Source organism: Antechinus flavipes, chromosome 1, assembly GCF_016432865.1.
Source record: "Antechinus flavipes isolate AdamAnt ecotype Samford, QLD, Australia chromosome 1, AdamAnt_v2, whole genome shotgun sequence".
In the NCBI taxonomy this organism is placed as follows: Eukaryota; Metazoa; Chordata; class Mammalia; order Dasyuromorphia; family Dasyuridae; genus Antechinus; species Antechinus flavipes.
In genome coordinates this window covers 357,642,712-357,665,622 of record NC_067398.1, presented here as the reverse complement: position 1 = coordinate 357,665,622, position 22,911 = coordinate 357,642,712, and the positions used below count along the sequence as shown (strand labels likewise).

Here is a 22,911-nt window from a genome sequence, read left to right as displayed (position 1 = left end):
AACAGATGAATGAATGAATGAAAAATGTCATAAAGGTTTATGGTGCTGACACAGTGGTTGGCATTAAGCAATCAGCAATTGTTTTTCCAGATTACAATCACTTGGAACAGAACTGAAGATCTAATTCAGACTTCCCCTCGTTTGCTTCATTTCAAGCCTGATCTTCATTTGTCTCAAAGTCTACTGTGTTATTTCAACAATTAAACTTCAAATTTTCTAGTAGCTACCAAGCCTAGATGAATGAATACAATGCAGCATAAGGTACTTTTATTGTGTTATATATATATATATATATATATATATATATATATATATATATATGTATATATATATATATATATAACACAATAAAAGTACGTTATATATATATATATGCACATACATATACATATATATAACAATAAATAAAATATTTATTTTATAAATATAAATATATTTTTATTTATATTTATAAATATAAAACAAATAAAACATATATGTATGTGTGTCTATGTGTGTATGCCTGAAAGTTATAAGCTGAAAAGCATTGTCCTTAGCTTGACTTTCTGAATTTAAATGGCCATTTTGTTTAATTACAAATGAAAAGGGAGAGGTGGTCATGTCATAAATAATTAAAATAGGAATGGACTTAGACATTTTAAAACATTTAAACAACAACAACAAAAACAAATCAACTTTAGGGAAGGGCCAGATCATTAATGTAGAAGTTAGATATGTCCTTGCTTATTAACATTGCTTCTTCCCAGGAAGGAATACTTCAAAGATGACATTCATCTGTTCATTCATTCTCTCACTCATTCAATAGTTACTGAATGCATACCACTATGCTAACAGGAGATTTAATAATAATAATAACTTGTATATAGCACCTACTATGTACCAGACTGATAAGTACTTTTTAACAAATATTATTCATTTGATCTTTATAACAATCCTGCAAGGTAGTGCTTTGATTATTCCCATTTTTATAATGAGGAAACTGAGACAAACAGGTTAAGTGATTTACCCAGAGTTACAAAGCTAATTGGGGGCAGCTGTGGATAGAGCAGGTTTGGAGTCAAGAAGACTCATCTTTATGGGTTCAAATTTGGCCTCAGATACTTACCTGCTGGATGACTCTGCTAAAGTCACTTGATCCTGTTTGCCTTAGTTCCTCACATCTAAAATAAATTGAAAAAGGAAATGGCAAATCACTTCAGTATCTTTGCCAAGAAAACCCCAAATGGGAACATGAAGAGTCAGACATGACTGAAAAAAATGACTGAACAACAACAGCAACAACAAAGTTAGTGTCTAAGACTGGAATTGAATACAGAATATGAGTTTTTCTGACTCCCAGGCCTAGCACTCTATCTACTGTACCACCTACTCTAAAATTTTATAAATATTTTATAAATGTAAATACTATTAACTGACATTTATATAATATTTAAACCATGAAAGGGCTTTACACACATCATCTCATTGATTCTCACAGCAACCCAGTAAAACAAGTGCTACAGATATTATGACAGTCATTTGACAAATGGGGTAATAGAGAAACAGCAAGGTTTCTAAGCCATGGTCATATGGCTAATAAATATGTATATATAATATAATAATATAATAAATAAAAAGTTGGTAATAAACATACTTGAACAGTTTACTTTCCAGGGATGTCCACACTGATGATGAGACTGACACACACATTGCCAGAGCTAGCTCAGTGTTTGGGAGGCTCCGAAGGAAAGTGTGGGAGAAGAGACATATTAGATTAACTACTAAACTGAAGGTCTACAGAGCTATTGCCGACCTCATTGTTGTATGCCTGTGAAACCTGCCTTTCTCTTCGCCAGCTCATTTTACAGAAACAGCATCGTGCCAGGAAACGGAATCGTTTCCATTTGAATTGTCTTAAGAAGATTCTGAAGATCACCTGGTGGGATGAAATACCAGACACTGATGTCTCTTTTTAAAAATAAACTCCCAAGCATTCCACCTCTCCTGCAGAGAGCACAATTCTCCTGGACTGGTCACATTGTTCAAATGCCAAATGTATACTTGACAAAAAAAAATTTATTTTATGGAGAACTCACACAAACAAGGACTGACAAGGTGGTCAGAAAAAGTGATACAAGGACATTCTTAGGGTATCTCTTAAGAACTTCAGAACTGATTGTATGACATAAGAGACATGGCAAAGAGCACCCAGAATAATGTGCTCTCATCAGAGAAGGTGCTACGCTCTGTGAGCAAAGCAGAACTGAATTAGCTCAGAAGAAATGTGAGATGTCCGTCCCAAATGTTCATAGGGACTATTTTGTCCCACCTGTGGCAGAGCCTTCTGAACTCATATTAGTCTGATCAGCCACAGTCGGACACACTGTAACTCAATTCTAACACAGTGTTGTCATTTTTGGTTCTCTGTGAGAATGTAGAACAACAATTCACCAACTATTAAAAGTCAGGATTTGAGTGGAGAGGGAAAAGAGCAATTCTAGCTGGGATTATCAGTGAAAGTGTCACAGAATGGGGGGAGTTTGAGCTGCTTCTGAAGGGCAGTGGATAGGAATTTAGCAAGCAGAAAAGGTTGGGGGGGGAGGGGAAGGTGAGTACATTCCACATAGATGAAATACCATGATTAAAGATAAAGGAATAGAAAAAATTGGAAGAATACAAAAAATTGGAATGATTAGTCCAATAGGAGATAAAGTATTCTGAAAGTGAATAGTGAAAAAGTTTAAAGAATACCTTGGAGGATCTTGAATACCAGATTAGATTTTATTCAATAGACCCTAAGGAATCACTGAAGGTTCTGATGGGTTATTTGTTAAGCAAATATTGTATTAGGCACCAAGACATAGAAATGAATAAAATATTCAGAGAACCTACAGTTGCATTCTATACAGATTAAACTGCACTGAAGTGCAATTTAAGTAGGAAATTGTAGTGGTTGGGTTGTTTCAGTCATGTCCAGATTTTTGTGACCTTATTTAAAGTTTCCTTAGCAAAGATACTGAAGTGTTTTGCCATTTTTTTTTCCAGCTCATTTTATAGATGTAGAAACTAAGGTAAACAAGGTTAAAGGAATGCCCAAAGGGCAATGAAACTAGTTTGATCCAACAGTTTCTCTACTGGGCCTGTATCCCAAAATGATCATAAAAAAGGGAAAAGGACCCACATGTACAAAAATGTTTGTGTCAGCCCTTTTTGTAGTGGCAAGGAACTGGAAATTCAATGGATGCCCATCAATGGGAGAATGGCTGAATAAATTATGGCATGAATGTTATGGAATATTATTGTTCTATAAGGAATGACCAGCAGGATGAATACAGAAAGGCTTGGAGAGACTTACATGAACTGATGCTAAGTGAAGTGAATAGAACCAAGAGATCATTGTACACAGCAACAAGATGATTATGTGATGATTAGCTGTTATAGATATGGCTCTTATCAACAATGAGATGATTCAGACCAGTTTTAACAGAGTTGGTTAGCGTCACACAGCTACTAAATATATGAGGCCAGAATTGTATTCTCGTCTTCCTAACTCCAAGCTTGATGTTCTCTCCAATGTGCCACCCAGCTGCCCTCCTCAGTAGTAAAATGAGAGTGTATATGAGAAGACCACTAAGATCCATTACTAAGATCATAGATTTAGAACTAGAAGAGACTTTAGAAGTCTTCTAGTCCAGCCTCCTCATTGTAAAAACAGAAAACTTAGGCTCCAGAGATGGGAATGATTTGCTCAAGTTCATACAAATAACAAATAGAAGAATTAGGATCTGATCCAGGACTCCTGATCACAAATCTAGCAGTGTTCTCCAACAGCACACTATCTCCTAAAATCTCAACCTAGTAAAAAAAAAATTTTAATTAAAAAACGAGCTAAGCTTGAAATGTAAACTGAACCAGCAGAATATAAAAATGTAAGCAGGCTTCACAGAATATAAGCTCCTTGAGGGAGGATGTTGCATTTTTTTATTTACATACGCTTTAGCTTGCACATAGAAAATGGTTTAATAAAAATGCATTGAACTGAATAAAATGACATTAATCCATCTACATAGAAACTAAAATTTTAAATCATTTAAATTGTCCTATATGTGATGCATAGAGTTATTATGTTTTATTAAGATTTTACAACCAAAATTTATTTTTAAACAGTTGAGCTTAGAGAGTTTGAAAGGGATAAGCTATGGTAAGAGTTACACTTATGTTGAGGTGAAGAAAGCATCTATTTAGAAAGAATAAAAGGTAAATTATGAAAATGGAAATATACTAAAACAGTACAAAGGAATAAGAATAGAATTTATAAGTGCTTAAAAATTTTAGATATTTATTTGCATGTCACTCTAAAAATAACATTTACAATAAAAATGTATAAAGACAAAATGATTTATTATATAAACTGGATGAGTTAGTCTAGATGATTTCTAAAGTCTCTTTCAACTCCAGCATTATAAAGGTCTTTTTGAAAGTCTTCAGAGGTACCAAGTTTGATTTAATTATTCAATTTTTACATATTGTAATTTGTAGAAATAATTACCACCAATTGCTATCAATCAACAAACATTGGGTTTGTTTTTTCACCTCACTATGTAGTGATAAATGGGATATGAATTCAGATGAATAAAATGATGAGAATCCAGGACATCTGATCATTAAAACCCTTCCTTTATGATGCTCTGTATTCATAGGATTTTGTTTGCATAGAAGAACTGCAGGAGCTCTGGATGGTAGTAGCTCTGAAAAGAAGCGGTGATAGATATGAGTAAGGAGATGCAATAAAGCTAAAGCTCCCTTTGCAGAAACTATTAACCACAAAAATTACTGTACAACTGTCAAATGTTGAATATGTCACCAAGTCAGGTAGGCAGCAAACCTGCCTTCAGTTCCCAGAGGTGGGAATGCATCAAATTTTCATTAAAAACTTAAACCTGGGGCAGAGTTATTAGATATGACAGATCTCTTGAGAACTGTGCTGAGGAGTTAGAGGTGAATTTTACATAAGAATATGTTCCTGGACAATTTGAAACCATTACCTGCTTTTCCAAAATAATAATGCAGCTGGTACTACAGGGGGAAAAATCTTTTTAAAAATTCCTATTTTGGAAGACATTTTAATCCATACTAAAAAAAAAAAAAAAAATACAATAAAATAAAATAATTTGGGGACTCTCCTACTTCCTTTTGAAGTAAGGCATACTTGCATGAAATCTCCTATCCTTATGCCATTTGCACAATATTCTGGAACAAATGCAGATTGTCCAGGATAGTCTGCACCCTCTTTAAGTTTTCTTCTTACTCTTTCCCTCTCATTTTTGCCTCTCTCACATTCTATCTTAAATTTTCATCACTTGTACCGTTGGACAATAAATTTCACAAGACCTAGTTGCTTCTACTCTAAAAGATCACAAGTCTTGGAACATTATATTTCAAAGAGCAAAAAAGCTGGGATTATGTCTAAGAATAACTTACCCAGCAAAGTTGAGTATAATCCTAAATGAAAAAAAAAGGATATTTGACAAAATGAAAGACTTTTAGGTATTTGTAATAAAAAAGACTACAACTCATTGGAAAAGTCTATATAAAAGTTCCAGAAGAAATATAAAGAAAATATTAAAGACTAAGTATAAGTTATTCATTAAGTTCAAACTGTTTACTTGTGGAAATGTTATCAATATTCTTAAAACTACTTGTTACTAAGGTAGTTTGAAAGAAAGTTTGGGTGTGAATATGTATACATCTATTGGATTTAACATATATTTTAATATATATGGGACTATCTGCCATCTAGGGGAGAGGGGAGAGGGAAGGAGGGGAAAATTTGGAACAGAAGGTTTTGCAAGGGTCAGTGTTGAAAAATTACCCATGCATATGTTTTATAAATAAAATGCTATAATAAAAAAAAGAAAATTAAAAAAAAAAAGAAATTCCAATGGCTACAAAAAAAGAAAGAAAGAAAATTTGGGGCTGAGTTGTATATGATGAGGTGATTCTAAAAAAGAAAATTGGGTAGGAGAAGGTAAAATGAAACAATATGGAGTGTAACAATGAAAAGAATGTCAATCAGTTTTCAACTTTGTAATTCTGTATAACTGAATAGACAACATTTACATCATGATATTCATGGAGTGAATAGGCCCTTTGTCTAACCAGGACCTAGAAGAGAGATCTCCCCCATTAGAATGTATTACCCTTTTGTGTCTCTGCTCTTAACATAGCAGTGTCTGAAACATTATAAATGCTTAATGCTTAATTGTAGATTGATTAAGATAATAGAAAAGTCTTCTCACCAGCTGTCGATAGAGTTTCGGATTCCTTTGCTCCTCCTGGGCTAGGATAGTATATTCCAGGGACTCCTTCTTTAATCTTAGGAAAGGGGAACAAGCATGAACAGCTGTTCTGCAGGCCTAGGAGAAAGAAAGTAGTCATCGTGTCATGATCAGGGAGTCCTTGGATTGGATTTTGCTATGTTTGCTGTACGAGATTGAATGAGAAATCAGAGGCCCTCAGTCACTGATGAATTTCTATCATTTAACCATACACTGCACAAGCCCTCCCTCACTTAAATCCAATTCACTTATATGTCATGACATTACCTCCTTGATATTGTAGTCCTTTTCAAGAACAGTTCAGGAACTGTTAATATTTAATATTCTTTATTTAGAAGTTGTCCTGATATAGCATTCTAATGACTAATATATAAAAATCTGTAAATCTTTTAGTGGTATATTATATGTTACTTAATAATGCAAACAATTTAAACCTCATATGGGAACTCCTTTTTCCATGACTTTTTAAAACTGTGTATCAGGGAAATGGAGCAGGTAGAAGAATGGAAGAGTAGAAATGTATAATAGTAACAGTGGTTCAAGTTAAGGAAAGCATTCAGGTCTCTTCATTACCCAGATGGCAGCCCACTGATTAAATAAACTCCATTAACACTGGCTTGTGTGGGATTATCTGGTGTTAGTTTTGGACAGGTGTGGGTCAAGAGAAAATGGGAATTCACAAGAATTTAGAGATTAAAGGCTAAAGAATCAGAGGGATTTTGCTGCTATGGAAATGGAGTCATAACTGAGCCAGCAGGAGAGCAGTAATTTAAGTGCAAGTGAGGATTACACCATAATGTTCTTTCTGGAGAAAGCAGAAGTTTCATTTTATAGATTATTTTTTTAGAGTCTTACCGTGGCAACATGAGGATTTCCATCCCTTAAATGGATCAGGAGAGAGTCCCTTGTCCTCTTAACCTGGCTGGTGAAAAATTTCTTCCATTTCCACCCAGCAAAGGCAGCCAGTTGCCCAAATAAGATAAATGCTGAATATCTCAGGCTGTCATTTTCCTGTACAGAACCAGGAGCCACCCCCCCAACAAAAACAAAAATTTATATTAATTCACCCATTCATTTATTCATGATTAAATGAATAGATAAAAATGAACGAATAAATAAGAAACCAGTTATCTTCTTTTTATGATCCACCATTGTAATCTATGAATACAAAATAAATGCTCAAATCCAGCCTGCAAAAACTCAACTTCAGAAGAAAACAACTGAGAAGTCACTAAAACCACCCCCAGCTCTTTATCATTGTTCATCTGTAATGCCAGGTCTGCTTTTCCATACCTAAAATAGGGATAATTATGATGCACCTCTGTTCTCTCTCCTTCCCAATCCAACCTTATTAATTTGGTTATCTAATTTGTTCTTTCCTCAGAAAACAATGGATATAAATAACTAAGGTGGGTTTTTGTTCTTTCCTTCCTCTTAGAGAAAAAAAATGCACATGGCAGAGAGTGAACTCAGCCTAGGGCCATCATCTCCTAAAGACACAACAGCACCTTTCATTGAGAAAGCTAAGGCTCAGGGAAATAAGGTATCTTGCCTTACACAATCTGGGTCAGAGAGAGAGCATGAATCCAGAAATTTTTCTCATTTGTAAAGCGGGACTCAAAATAACTGTCCCTAACCTCATAGGGTTGTTATTATTCAGATGAGGTCACGTATATAAAAGTACTTTCTAGAGCTCAAAGCAACATACAAGTATAAATTAATATTCATGTTATTATTTATATGATTGTTATAATAAATATTAATTATTGATATTCATATTATTAATGTTACTGTTGATAATATAATCCCAACTATGTATCTCCAATTCTTACTATTCTCAGAATTCAGTTCTTTATTTCCTACTTTACTTCCAAATGGAACCATTAAGTACCTCAAATTTGTTGTATCCAAAATGAAATCAGACACATGTACCCCCCAAACCTGCTCTTTTAGATATCTCTATTCCAACCTAATCAGAAACTTCTGTGTTATTTTTGCCCCTTACATCTTCCTCTCACAGAAAGATCCTGAAAGTCTGCCTCCCTCAAGCCTCAGTTCAAATGCTATGTAATTCTCTAAACTTGCATCCCTGGCATCTAGGACAGTGTCTAGCACATGGCAGGCACTTAAAAAATGTGTTGTTTAGTGATTCGCATCTGATTCTTCATGATCTCTGAACCATAATATATCATACTATTCATGGCATTTTCTTGGCAAAGATACTGGAGTGGTTTGCCATTTCCCTCTCCAGTGGATTAAGAAAATCAGAGGTCAAATGACTTGACCAGGGTCAGTCACAGAGCTAGTACCTGAAACTGAATTTGAACCTGTCTTCCTGACTCCAAGTCTAGTGCTCCTTCCACTAAGCCACCAGCTGTCTCAATAAATATTTGATTGATTGATCAATCACTCTTTAGTGAAGACTTCCCTGGCTTCCTCAGTCAGAAGTGATCTCCCCTCCATCTGAATTCTCACATTGTAGTTGTGCCTTTCTTAAAATATTTATCATATTCTACCTTGGATTATAGTCATTTGTGCTTAAATCTTGCTTCCCTTAATAGATTGAAAACTTCCTGGCAAAAGGAAACACGTCCTATTCATCTTCATGTCCTCAGAGCACCTATCATGATCATAAGCCCTCAATCAATAGTTAGTGAGTCATTCCTTATACTCTGACCAGCATACCCAGAAACCATGAATCTTTACCCCCTCCCACCACTAAGAATTTAATCATTTTCACTTCTTGAGTCACTTACATCATCCAATAAAGTCCTGGTCTGAAGGGTGATATCTATGAAGAAGGAGCCCAAACCTTTCCCTTTGATCTTGCCCAGGATAATAATAAGCGCCTTCACACTTTCATATATGATCTCAGAACTCACAGGGTCATACAATCCATGGACCAGAGAGGCTAGCAAAATCTTCTTATACTTTTTCACCTGTAAGCAAGCAAGTTATTTAGAACATTAATAGGGCAGGAACTTTTGTTTCCAAATTAATGAGAGATGGGCTGCCCCACCTTCCAAGTGCCTGTAAAGAAAACCACTATAACAGACTACTCATCTTCTACTGAACTTCTTTGATCACATCAGGAACACTAGGATGTTAAAGCATCCTCAATAGCTCAGGGTATCTTTGATCTGATTTTTCATGTGCAGCATGATAAACATGGAAATATGTATAGAAGAATTGCATATGTTTAACATAATATTCGATTACTTGCTGTCTAGGGAAGGGAAATGAGGAAAAAGGAGGGAGAAAAATTTGGAATACAAGGTTGTGAATGTTGAAAACTATCTTTGCATGTATTTTGAAAATAAAAAGCTATTTTTTAATAAAAATTTCAGTTAAAAAAATAACTCAGCAATTTGGAACTTTGCTCAAGGAGTTATAGAATCATGCATATTCTTTTTCTTTTTTTTTTTTTTACTGGTATGCAAAAATTTATTTTTTTAAATAACTTTTTATTGATAGAACGCATGCCAGGGTAATTTTTTACAGCATTATCCCTTGCATTCACTTCTGTTCTGATTTTTCCCCTCCCTCTCTCCACCCCCTCCCTCAGATGGCAAGCAGTCCTATACATGTTGAATAGGTTACAGTATATCCTGGATACAATATATGTGTGCAGAACCGAACAGTTCTCTTGTCGCAAAGGGAGAATTGGATTCAAAAGGTATAAATAACCCAGGAAGAAAAACAAAAATGCAAGTAGTTTATATTCATCTCCCAGTGTTCTTTCTTTGGGTGTAGCTGCTTCTGCTTCATTTGAAACTGAATTAGCTCTCTTTATCGAAGAGATCCACTTCCATCAGAATACATCCTCAAACAGTATCATTGTTGAGGTATATAATGATCTCCTGGTTCTGCTCATTTCACTTACATGCATATTCTTTGACCAAGCAATAGTCTTATTAAGAATATATCCAATTTCTTTGACAAAGAGATCTAACTCATTTAGATCAATGATGGACAGAAGCAGCTACACCCAAAGAAAGAACACTGGGAAATTAATGTAAATTGCTTGCATTTTTGTTTTTCTTCCCGGGTTATTTCTACCTTCTGAATCCAATTCTCCCTGTGCAACAAGAGAACTGTTCGGTTCTGCACACATATATTGTATCTAGGATATACTATGATCTATTTAACATGTATAGGACTGCTTGCCATCTGGGGGAGGGGGTGGAGGGAGAGAGGGGAAAAAATCGGAACAGAAGTGAGTGCAAGGGATAATGTTGTAAAAATTTACTCTGGCATGGGTTCTGTCAATAAAAAGTTTTTTTAAAAAAAAGAGAGAGAGACAATTTCTTGAAAAAAAAAAAGAATATATCCAAAAGAGACAAAAACAAAAGCAAAAAGGACCTATGTGTTTAAAATATATATATATATATAACAAAAGCAAAAAGGACCTATGTGTTAAAAAAATATATATATATATACATATATATATATCTCAGCTTTTAGTGCTAGCAACAAATTAGAAATTGAGGGAATATCTATCAATTGGGGAATGACTGAATAAAGTTGTATATGATTGTGATGGAATACTGTTATGCTTAAGAAATGATGAGCAGTATGCTCTCAAAAATATTAAAAGATTTACATCAACTGATGCAAAATGAAATGAGCAGAACTGGAGCACTTTACACAGGAGCAGCAATATTGTATGATGATCTATCATGAATGACTTAGGTATTCTCAGCATACATTTCTGTAAGAATTATAATACAAGGTTCTGTCTCTTTCAAAGGGTAAGAGAAAGAACTGGTAGTGTCTAAATTTATATTAAAAATGCTTTTTTTTTCAGCTATTCACCCCAAACATCTTGCCATCCCTGCTTCTATCTACCCAGAAGAACACTTCCAAACCAGACTAAAGGAGGTGTCTCCAGTCTCAGGGGAGTTAATTCACTAAAAAGTCCTGAGACCAAAAAGTTTGAGAACTATTGATACAGGGAATTCCTAAATGAGGAAACTCCCTCTACTAATACAGGTCAGCACCTTCTCTGCAAATTTTAGTCTCAGAGAGTTGCCTAAAACACTGAGAGGTGAAGGGACATATACAGAGTCACACAGCCAAAATAGATGAGATGCATGTCTTAAATCCAAGTTTGCCTGCTTCAGAGAATAGTTTTATATCTACTATACTAGACAGTACCACCTTACTTCACCTTTAAAAACTCCAACTAAATGCTCATCTCTAAAATTCAAATATAGCTATTCACAAAGCAGATTCACTTGCTCCTTTCCTCTCAGTAATTCAATGCTGTTCCAGACTTTCTTGGAATTCCTTGGTGAAAATATATTGAAGGTAATACATGCAAGCAAGGCCCTTAGGCTCTTCTTTTCCCCATGTCCCATTCCCCTTAGCATTTGCTGGGACACAGGAGAGGGCTGAAGAGAGTGTTTCTCTAGTACATCATTTTGCCTTAAGTAAAATGAGTATATACTTAGGCTAACAGACTGGTCACAAGCAAGTGACTGCTTTCTTGGGGTTCAGAGGCTGAAAATTCAAAATTGATATACTTAGAAAGTAGCACAAGAAGGATAGGGTAGATAATACTTCCAACATCCTTTCTCCCCAAGAAGAATCATTTCGAAATTTCCTTGTGCCTGGGATTGGGGAATTCTGCCATGTGAGTGATCCCTGGTTGAGTAAGTAGAAGAAATGACTGAGAATCTCCTAATTCTTACCTTGTCAGGTGCTTCACAAGCCATATTTCCTAAGCCCTTAATTGCCATGTGACGTCTTTTGGTATTGGAATCCCGAGCTCTTTCTGCCAAAAGGTAAAACACATTCTTCAGAGGCTCCCGGTTACGGAGCCTGAGCTTCCATGATATCTGTAATCAAAAACTCATTAGGTCTCAGCTGAGAATGAATCAATCAATCGTTCATTAGTTTCAATGACAGAATATAAAATAAGAAATGTAAATGATGGGAGGCAGTTTGATGTAATAGAAGGCATTCTGAACTGAAGAAGTCAAGATGTGGTTTTGGTCCTGGTTTATCATTTTGCTATGCAAGCCAGAGCAAGTCATTCACCCTCCCTATATGTAAAATTGGCCTTAATTAGCTTGATTGTTTCCTTTTTTTTTTTTAATTCTAGCACTCACTTTACCAATTTAGCCAACATTTGTTGAGTGAGAGCCTATGTGGATTCAAGGATGTCTTTGTTGATTTTGCTAGAAAAGCCACCAAGGATGACTATGTGACATGAGAAAAGAGATGATATTCTTGATGGAGGGAGACTAGAAGGATCACCAGCTCCAAGATGGTAAAGCAAAGATTGGGATATGAGAATAGAACTTACTTTTACCATTCAGAGGTAACACTGGGTAAAATTATGAACTTGACACAGTTTGTCTTCAACATCATTTCTCCACCCTTTCAGTTTCCTTGAATTCAAAGCATTCTTCCCTCAGACACACAACCCCCCACTACCATGCCCAAAGTATACATGCTAAGTGTACATACCCTGGTTGCTGTGTCCCTTTAAGGGAGGACTTCCCAGTCTATTTTAGATTATGCTTAGAAGACTAGGATCACAGATTTAGAGCTAGAAAGAGCTTTAGAGATTTTACAATTCACCCCCTTTATTTTGTAGGTAAGTTTCTCCCACAAAGATTGACCGTGAACAACATTTGAAAGCTTGTCTTTGTCCCACTCAATCCCACTCCAAACTTTTCTCCCAGCTTCTCTACTTTTCCCTCAGTGATAATTCTTTCCTACTCCTGAGGTGCTCGGCTTTTTCCACACACACACACACAAACACCCTTCTCCTCATCAGTTCTACTAAAGTAATTCCACTCAAGGGATTATTTTTAAAATTTTAACAGAAAAAGGATAAAAATAATAAAGTCATATCAAAAGGAATAGATTTCTATTTCTTTTTTGCGTTTTTGTCTTTGTATCTCCAGAATCTAATAATATGTTCTAGTAATACGTTAATGTGATAGGTGGTACACAGGCCTGGAGTTAGGAAAACCTAAGCTCAAATACAGCCTCAGACATTTCCTAACTGTGTGACCCAGATCAAAAAAACTTAATTGCTGTTTTATTCAGAATCTCCAACTATAAAATGGGAATAATAACAGCACCTATTTTACAGTGTTGTTGTAAGGATCAAATCAAATAATAATTGTAAAGCACTTAACACGGCCTGGAACATAGTAAGTATTATATAAATGTCAATTCCTTCCTTTTCCAATCACTCCAGAGACCTAACACAAGTAGTTGCTTCATAAATGTTTGCTGAATTAAAGTGAATTAAGTTTGGACTTTCAAACACTTCCCAACAAGTAAAAGATTTTGGGGGGTTAATTAGGATATTTTCTTCCCAACACCTAAAAATATACCAAAGCTAAAGTAAGCCTTATCTCTAAAAATTGTTCAAATATAAAAACTAAAAAATTGGACCAGCATTCCTTAAGGCTTATAGTGACATTCTATGAGAAGAAAATATTAAGCTGAAAGGAAGTGATAAGATAATATCTCTGTAAAATTTGAAAAGTATAAAATTGTGATGACTGTTGGCATGAAAAGTTTGGATTTTATAAGGCTAATAGCTGACAGGCTATTTCTTCTTAATGTCCAAAATCCAGACAGTTACCACTAAGTTGATCCAACCCTGTAGTGTAAACTATGGGAAAAAGTGGATTACATATGTAAGTGTTATTGCTATTAACTCTCTGATTTATATCCCCAATTAGGCTGTTGGGCAGTGGGGTTCAGTTTACCCAAGTGACATAAAAGAGCTGTGCTTCCTTCCACATGGGGAAGCACTAAATATAGGAAAAAACACCAAAGAGCAAATAAAAACTGCTCTCCTATGCCTAGCCTTCATTTCTCTGACTTGAACCTTGGAAAAGAGAGACTTTCGGAATATCCTTTGCTTCTTGGTTTGAGAACTGGGTTCAAGCAGATGAGCACTTGGGATTTTTCTTAGTGATTGATCCACAGATCTGGAAAAGAAAAATGCTATATGAATCTCAGAATGTACACTTTTTTTCAAATCCTATATAGTATTTATTGGTACAGTGTCCCATGGGGTACAAAGTACAAAGGAAAATTATATATACTCCAAGAAACTTAGAGTCCAGATGGAGAGAATGAATGTTTATATAACATACACAAAGCTGAATATAGATTTGGTTCCCCTCCATCACCATACTTAGCCAAAATGAGTCCTTCAGCATAATGTAGCTGAGCAGGTCTCGGAAGAGCCCAATTGTTTTTCTTCTCGAGCTGAAAATTCATTTTCTTTCTTGCAACCTGGTCTGGCTTGCCCCAGGGCATCTCGAAAGGGAAACTAAAATTAAAAAATACAAAGTCAAACTTGCTATCAGCATGGAAAAGAGTCATTGATAAGCAAAATTATTATATGATATTTATCACCAAGTCGAGATTCCAACAATCAATAAACATTTAAGAACGTACCATTTGCCAGGCAGCAAACCCAGGGTCCCTGCACTCACACCTAATTTCCTCCTTTAGCTTAAGTTAGCCAACAATCGTGACCATAAAGAAAAGCAGAACATTTCTTATCTCTAAAACTGAAGTCCACACGATAAAGAGTCTGTTTTCACTCTTACCAAGGTGAGACATGTCTCTATTTGAACTCTTTCTAAACTGGCAGCCCTGGGCCCCCTGAAACCTCTCCTTGATTGATCAGGATGAAAGCTCTGGGTCAATCCTGACAAGGTACCTGACAAATAGCATGGGCTTGCTTAAAAGAGCAGCAACAATTCCTTCCAACTGTTGATATTCCAACAAGGAGATGGCATTGCTCAGGATTACAAAACTCAGTTTTCTCTGGTCCATATCAAGCAGATGCAGGAAAATTCTCCCTGTCGCTGCTGTCAGCTGGGAAAGGAAACAAACACATGTTACTAGTGATTTTTTTCATCCTTTTCGCTTCCTGCATAGTTCAATCAGAGGCTAGCCAACTGGCCACAAGCAAGTGACTGCTTTCCTGGGTTTCAGAGGCTGAAAATTCAGACAAATGGCCCCTCTAAATTCTATCTTGCGGCCTGATGACAAGCATGAGCACCAGGGCTGTGTGATGGGAATGACAGAGGAGCTCAACAGTGGAAAAGATTCAATTAGGGCAAGAAAAATATGAGGTCCTCACCTCTTTCCCATGATTGACATCCGCAGCTTCCTTGGGCCATGTGACACCAGATCTGAGACTGTCTAAATCCTGGCAGAATCTTAGGACTGACCTCAATCCTCGGTGCAGGAAGCTCTAGAAGTAACATAAGTTCAAGGTGATAGGAGTATCTGCTACCTGAGCTCAGAGTCAGTCTAAAAACTTGCCCCTAAAGTCCAGTTTAATGAATTGATGCCGAGTAAAGTGAGCAGAACTAGAACACTGTACACATTAACAGCAATATCGCATGATAATCAAACATGATAGACTTAGCTCTTCTCAGAAACTTAATGATCTAAGACATTTCCAAAAGACTCATGATGGAAAATACTATCTACATACAGAGAAAGAACTATGGAGTCTGAATGAAGAGCAAAGCATATTATTTTCACTTTTTGTTGTTTTTTGTTTTTTTCCCCCATGGTTTTTTTCTTTTGTCCGGATTCTTCTTCTATAACATGACTAATATGGGAATATGTTAAAAATGATTGTTCATGTATAATCTATATCAGATTGCTTACCTTCTTGGAAAAGGGAGGGGAAAGGAAAGAGAGAGAAAAATATGGAGCTCAAAAATCTTACAAAGATGAATATTGAAAGTAATTGAGGAAAAATGGAATGCTATTAAGTTTTAAAAAGAAAAATAAAGTTTCTAACAACTATCTAATCAATAAAACTCATTACTTTTTCTCTTAAAAAAAAAAAAAAAGGCTTACCCAAATTTTGAAAAGGAAGAGACTTTAAAGACCATATAGTCTTAACTCCTTCATTTTACAGTTAAGGAAAATGAGCCAAGAAAGTGAAGTGACTAGGCTATGGTCACACAAGTAGTAAGTAGCAAAATCAGGATTAAAATACAAGTCTTCTGATTCCAAATGCAGCATTCTTTCTACTTATGCTGAGTTTAACTGGGGGGTAGAGGAAGGGCATTGAATGGGGAATAAAGAGAGGGCTGAGCAGCAAGGAGGGAAAGGGAACAAGCATTTACTAAGTGCTTCTTTCCTTTGTGCCAGGCACTGTGCTAAGCAACACACACACACACACACACACACACACACACACACACTAACACACATACATTCTATATATACATATATTTTATATATATATATAAAATCTCATTTGACATTTGATCTATATAACCTTGTGAGGCAGGTGTTAATATTATCCTCATTTTTATAGTTGAGGAAACTGAGGCAGATAGAGGTGAAGTACTTTGCCCAGGGTTACACAGCTGAGTCTGAGGTAGGATTTGAACTCAGGTTTCCCTGATTCCAGGTCCTCTATCTACTATGCCATCTAACTGTGTAAGAGCTTGATATTCTAAAATTCTAATAATTCTAATGAATTCTACATTTGAATAAAATAAAAATTCTGTGGAAGGTCCTGCCCAGGGACCCTATCTCTTAAAGTACCTTAATGGAATAATGAATTGTCTATTAAAAAGCACTATCCGATAACACTTACCTCTCAGCTCCTGCTAAATTAGATATACAAGACTCAATTTGTCTTAATACTCACTATTCCTCCTAGTGTCAGCCTCCTCCTCTCTCCAACCAACATTCTTCTCTTGTTCCTTCTAAACCTTTCCCAGGCTAACAGCCCAAATACTGCAAGTAGCCCAGTGTCTGAATGTGTATCTGAATGGCTATCAATGGTTGTATAGATATACACAGATACCATTATGGTCAATATCCATGTGCATTTTCATGAGCATCACTCCTGAATCTGCCTTTAAATGGTACCTTCCTTTTTTATTATTATATTACAGCTTTTTATTTACAAGTTATATGCATGGGTAATTTTTCAGCATTGACAATTGCCAAACCTTTTGTTCCAACTTTTCCCCTCCTTCCCCCCACCCCCTCCCCTAGATGGCAGGTTGACCAATACATGTTAAATATGTTGAAGTAACAGTTAAATACAATATAAGTATACATATCCAAACAGTTATTTTGCTGTACAAAAAGAATCAGACTCTGAAATATTGTACAATTAGCCTGTGAGGAAAATCAAAAATGCAGGTGGACAAAAATAGAGGGATTGGGAATTCTATGTAGTGGTTCATAGTCATCTCCCAGAGTTCTTTTCCTGGGTGTAACTGGTTCAGTTCATTACTGCTGTATTGGAGCTAATTTGGTTCATCTCATTGTTGAAGAGGGCCACGTCCATTAGAATTGATCATCATACAGTATTATTGTTGAAGTATATAATGATCTCCTGGTCCTGCTCATTTCACTCAGCATCAGTTCATGTAAGTCTCTCCAGGCCTTTCTGAAATCATCCTGCTGGTCATTTCTTATAGGACAATATTCTATAACATTCATGTACCACAATTTACCCAGCCATTCTCTAATTGATGGGCATCCACTCAGTTTCCAGTTTCTGGCCACTACAAAGAGGGCTGTCACAAACATTCTTGCGCATACAGGTCAATGGTACCTTCCTTTTGACACTTGACTATTAGTTTTTCTATATCTATCAAGTGACCTTGGCCCAGACATTATCCTTTTCCCTCACTGGAAAAAGATCAGCTGATTTCTAAGGTCCCTTCCAGGCCTATAAGTCTTTAATTCTAATAACTCTGCCTATATCCCTTAGTATAGGACTCTAAACACAGAAGACACTCACAAAATATTTTTGAATGGCAAGCTAGAAATATGGTGAAAGGGAGCCCCCTGTCCATTCCAGCTGTATGTGTTGATTCCATATAATAATGAGTATTTATGTAACTAATTGGAAAAGAGTAAGGCATATAAGATTCATAGGTCAGTTTTTCTTTGATTGCATCAAAGAGAACATGAGACCAGCATTTTGCCGGAACCCTACCAGGATCTGGAAAGGCTTATTACAATGTACCTGAAGGGAAGTATTCTGTTCCCTCACATACTATCAGCTTTTGACAACTGTGTTAAATCTGGATTCAACAAACTAATTCCTGGTTCTTACCTCCAACTCCCAGGCCCTGGACTGGCTGGTTATGATGTAATGAGTTCCTACTGGAATCCCCATGGAGCATTGCCTCATCGTAATTCTTGAGATGACTCGGTGCACTCCACTTGGATAACTAAATGTGATGACTCCATACAATTTCCCCATCCCTGAATTTAAAACACAGAAGACAGAGTATTTTTGAGAAGGGAGCTTTGATAACTGAATTAATGTTCCCCAACAAGTAGACCAAGAAATCAAAAGCCCAGTTGTGCCCAGGGTTGTTCTGGAGTAGTCTCAGGCAACTGAACCTTCAAAAGCAGTGCTAAGATGCTCCTTCCTTTCCCGTTGGCTCTACCATCCCTTTCTTGGAGTCTTACCAATGTTTTCCTAGCCAAGAAACTGCTGTGAACTTGTCATTTTCTGCAGCAAAATATATTGTACATAACTTTCCTCATGAAAGCACCAGATGGCAGCAGCAGCCTATTAAACCACATCAGGGATGCTGGAAACTCCTAAACTTTGTCCTAGAACTCCCTTCTCATAACCTCATTGGAGGAGGCTTTAGTCTACAAAACAGGACACCGAGTATCCTGATAGTTACTTAGTGTAATTAATCATTGTAAAAAAATAAATAACAGCTTTAAAATCTGAAGCCCTTGCACTCTGTCCCACGAATTATATGATAGATTGAAAAAAATTAGAGGGAAGGAAAAAAAAATTTAAGGCTTTACAGTAATTTGGATCTCATGAGGGCCTGAATGGAGAGGGGGAAAATCCATAGTTGGAAAGAAGAGTTGGAAGAAGGAATGGAATTGATTACTGAGGTATAAGAAGGAGGAATTGATTACTGAGGTATAAGAAGGAGGAAGAGTTAATGATGATTCCAAAGCTTGGGAAAGTAAAAGAATATATATATATTTTTTAATTTAAAAATTAGGAAGGGGATTCCTGTTGGGAGACAGAGGAAAATAAAGAGTTTGGATTTTCTTCTTGTGGTCTGAATCTATGGTTTCCTTTGTGTAAAGAATTCCAATGAGGAAATTCTCCTTACTAATTCAGACCAGCAATAGTTCAGTAATTTATAGATTTCAAGAGCTACCTAGAACACTGAGAAGTTAAGTGACTTGCCTGAGGTCGTGCAGCCAGTGGGTGTCAGAGGCCCACTTGGACCCCAGGACTTCTTGACTGTCTATTTATCCACTACCCAATTCTGGCTGCTTCTCATGAGTTTGGTTCTAGATATTTAAACACATGTCACAATTTAGAAAAATCTCAAAATCCAATTTTACAAATGAGATCAGAATGTTTAAGAACTATACCTAATCCAATTTTTCTTGTGCAGCAAGATAATTGTATAAATATATATACATATATTGTATTTAACATATACTTTAACATATTTAACATGTATGGGACTACCTGCTATCTAGGAGAAGGGGTGGAGGGAAGGAGGGGAAAAGGTGGAACAAAAGTTTTTGCAAGGGTTAATGTTGTAAAATTAACCCTTGCATATGTCATTCAATAAAAAACTATAATAAAATTTCTTTTAAAAGAACTATGCTCAAATTCACAATTTTAATTTGAAATAATGATGGGATATACGACTTAAAATATCAGGTTGAGACTAAAGATATGAATTTGTGAGTTAATAGCATGAGCCTCATTGAAGCCCTAAGTGAAGATAACTTTTAATGAATGAAGACAGGAAAAGGTGAAGAATTAAACTGAGCTTTGGTTGTTATCCACAGTTGAGGTAAAAGGAGTGAGAATCACAAAACCCAAGAAATCAGAAAAATAGAACTATTGCAGAAGAAATGGTTACCAAGAGATAAGACAGGGCAAGAGATGGGTGTCACTGACAATGCTGCTGACAAAACGCTGCTGTCAAAGAGGAGAATAACATGATTTGACTTTTATAGAAATTTACATAACTTCACATGTGACTTCTTACTTGTGGGTGGGGATAAGGGAGAGAACTTAGAACTCAAAAATTTAAATTTTTTTTAATAATAGCTTTTTATTTTCAAAATACATGCAAAGCTAATTTCAACCTTGCAATACCTTGTGTTCCAAATTTTTCTCCCTCCTTTTCCCCCATCCTTCTCAGCAAGACAGCAAGAAATCTGATATATGTTAAACATGTGTAATTCTTCTATACATATTTCCACATTTATCATGCTGCAGAAGAAAAATCAGAACAAAAAGAAAAATGGAACTCATTTTTAAAAACATATTAAAAAATTGTTTTTTTTTTAATGTAACTGGGGGAAAATATAAAATAAATAGAATAAATACAAAAAAAAAACCCTAAATGAGGTCATGAAGAATTGTATATGACTAAAAAATATTAAACAATAACAAACTGACTCATTATCCACTTTTTAATTAATAAAAATATAGTCGGGAATGTGGGGGAAAAGAGGAGAATAAGTTTTGAGATTCATTTAGAAGGGGCTTTTAAGAGTATTATTTCAGTATGATAGTGATGAAGGACACTAGCTTTTAAAATTTTAAGGAAGGAATGGGTGGTCATGATTGTCAATTACTTACATGATAAATATGCCAACAAAAAGATTCAATAACAGCAATTCAAGAAATATGTATTGAGTGTCTACTAATTGAAAAGCATCGTTTTTATTTGGCAGACTCTAGTGCTAGGAGATAGATCAGAAAACAAGATGGAATCAGTACCTGTTCTCAAGGAGTTGAAACTCCCATGGTAGAAAAATAGAAAGTTAGTTAGAAGCAGCCAGAGAACTCTCTCTATCTCTCTCTCTCTGACTCAGTTTGTGTTTATCTCTCTATCTCTCTCTTTCTCTCTTTTTCTGTATATGTCTCTGTCACTTTTTCTCTCTGTCTCTGTCTGTTTCTCTCTGTTTCGTTCTCTGTGTGTCTGTTTCCCTACATCCGTCTCTCTCTGACTCTGTGTGTTTACCTCTCTGAAAATTAAAAAAAAAAAAAAAAAGACAGAGCGTCTCTCTGGCTCTATTTCTCTCTGTCTCTGTATGTCTGTCTGTCTCAGTCTCTCTGTGTTTCTATCTCTGTGTCTCTGTTTTTCTGTCTTATCTGTGTCTGTTTCTGTGTCTCTTTCATCAAGATACAAAGAGACTTGAGCATGTTTAAAAAAAAAAAAAAGAGGAGGAGGAATCAGAGACTGAAAACTGAAGACAATCACTGGGAATATAGGAAGTGGGAAAGAGGAACACTAGTGGAGGAGTCCAATTGGAAGGTGAAAAAGAATGATATCTCTTCCTCTAAGATTGGTGGAAAAAATGAGAGAATACCTATAAAGTCAGAAGTATCTAGATATTTTGACATCCACTAGCTGGGGGCACTGGATTGCCCCAGAGGGAAATGAGAGTTTTAATAGAAAGACTGAAATAATCCAAGTGACATGTGGAATGAGTTTTAGTATATATAAGAAAACACTATGTAAATAGGAGTTAAGAGATTAAGGAATGCCCTCCAGGAAAAGGAGACAAAAAAGAATATTTTAGTAGGGACATTTAGTAGCAAAGATGTTGCTTGTGAACCAGAATTAAAAACCCATTGGATTCCAAAATGATAGTTACTAAAATAAAAACTAAGGGACAGCTGGATGGCATAGTCGATAAAATACTGAGCTTTCAGGAAGATTCCAGAGGAACTATCAGTTGAAGAAATAGGGACTGTTTAATCTGGAGAAGACTTGGTGGGATGGCCATTTTCAAGTGTTTGAAAGCCATCACACAGAAAGAAGATGGGAGCTTTTTTCTGCTTGCTCACAGAAGAAAGCCATATGTAGAAGTTTTAGATCACTGTAATAAAAAACTTCCCAACAATGAGAACTATGGAATTATAACATAATAATTAATAATTAGAACATGGAATGGACTGCCTGGGGAGGCAGTGAAGGTTGAATGATAACTCACTGACGATGGATGTTGTAGAAGCGACTCTATCTGGTAGAGTGGTAAATGCAGCCTCAGACATTAGTTGTGTGATCCTGGGTCACAAAAGTAAGGAAGTATCTGAAGCTAGATTTGAATTCTGGGTTCCAAAATCCAGAGCCAGTGCTCCATCCACTGTCCCATCTAGCTGCCCCAATGGCCTTTAGGAAGGACCTTGATAAACTGGAGGGTGCACAGAGAAATTATCAGTTGGAGAAACAGGAACTATAACCTGGAGAAGACTTGGTAGGATGGCTGTTTTCAAGTGTTTGAAAGATTGTTACACAGAAAGAAGACAAGACTTTTTCTACTTGCTCCCAGAGGAAGAACTAAGAGCCACATGTAGAAATTTCAGATCCACGTAATTTAAAAAAACTTCCCAACAATTAGAACTATTCGCAACATGGAATAAGATGCCTGGGAAGAGGGGAAGAGAAGTGGAGACTCTCCCTCACTAGTGATGAATAAACGTTGGATGATAACTCACTAGTGATGACTGTTGTAGAATCGGTTCTCTATCTTGTATGGCCTCTGAGGTCCCTTTGCACACTGAGATTCTATGATTTCAGACTCAACTCAGTTG

General features: G+C 36.0%; 1 protein-coding gene across 2 annotated transcripts in view; it reads right to left on the bottom strand.

The window, feature by feature from the left end:
• Positions 1 to 1,098: 1,098 nt before the first annotated feature.
• The window catches only part of MRO (maestro), a 28,851-nt gene continuing 7,038 nt past the window's right edge, over positions 1,099 to 22,911 (bottom strand). The window contains exons 2-12 of one of the 2 annotated variants that reach the window (XR_007949243.1): positions 18,415 to 18,566; positions 15,448 to 15,561; positions 15,022 to 15,179; positions 14,488 to 14,625; positions 14,176 to 14,278; positions 12,011 to 12,157; positions 9,074 to 9,256; positions 7,173 to 7,328; positions 6,279 to 6,395; positions 4,573 to 4,727; positions 1,099 to 1,160 (exon numbers count right to left, since the gene is read on the bottom strand). Coding sequence is in view for 1 of the 2 variants with exons in the window: in XM_051969626.1 (XP_051825586.1) it covers positions 4,674 to 4,727; positions 6,279 to 6,395; positions 7,173 to 7,328; positions 9,074 to 9,256; positions 12,011 to 12,157; positions 14,176 to 14,278; positions 14,488 to 14,625; positions 15,022 to 15,179; positions 15,448 to 15,561; positions 18,415 to 18,564 (1,320 nt within the window). In the remaining variant the exon portion in view is untranslated. Of the gene's footprint in view, positions 1,161 to 3,927; positions 4,728 to 6,278; positions 6,396 to 7,172; positions 7,329 to 9,073; positions 9,257 to 12,010; positions 12,158 to 14,175; positions 14,279 to 14,487; positions 14,626 to 15,021; positions 15,180 to 15,447; positions 15,562 to 18,414; positions 18,567 to 22,911 lie in introns of those variants that run through there. The other variant, XM_051969626.1, reaches the window with a different exon arrangement.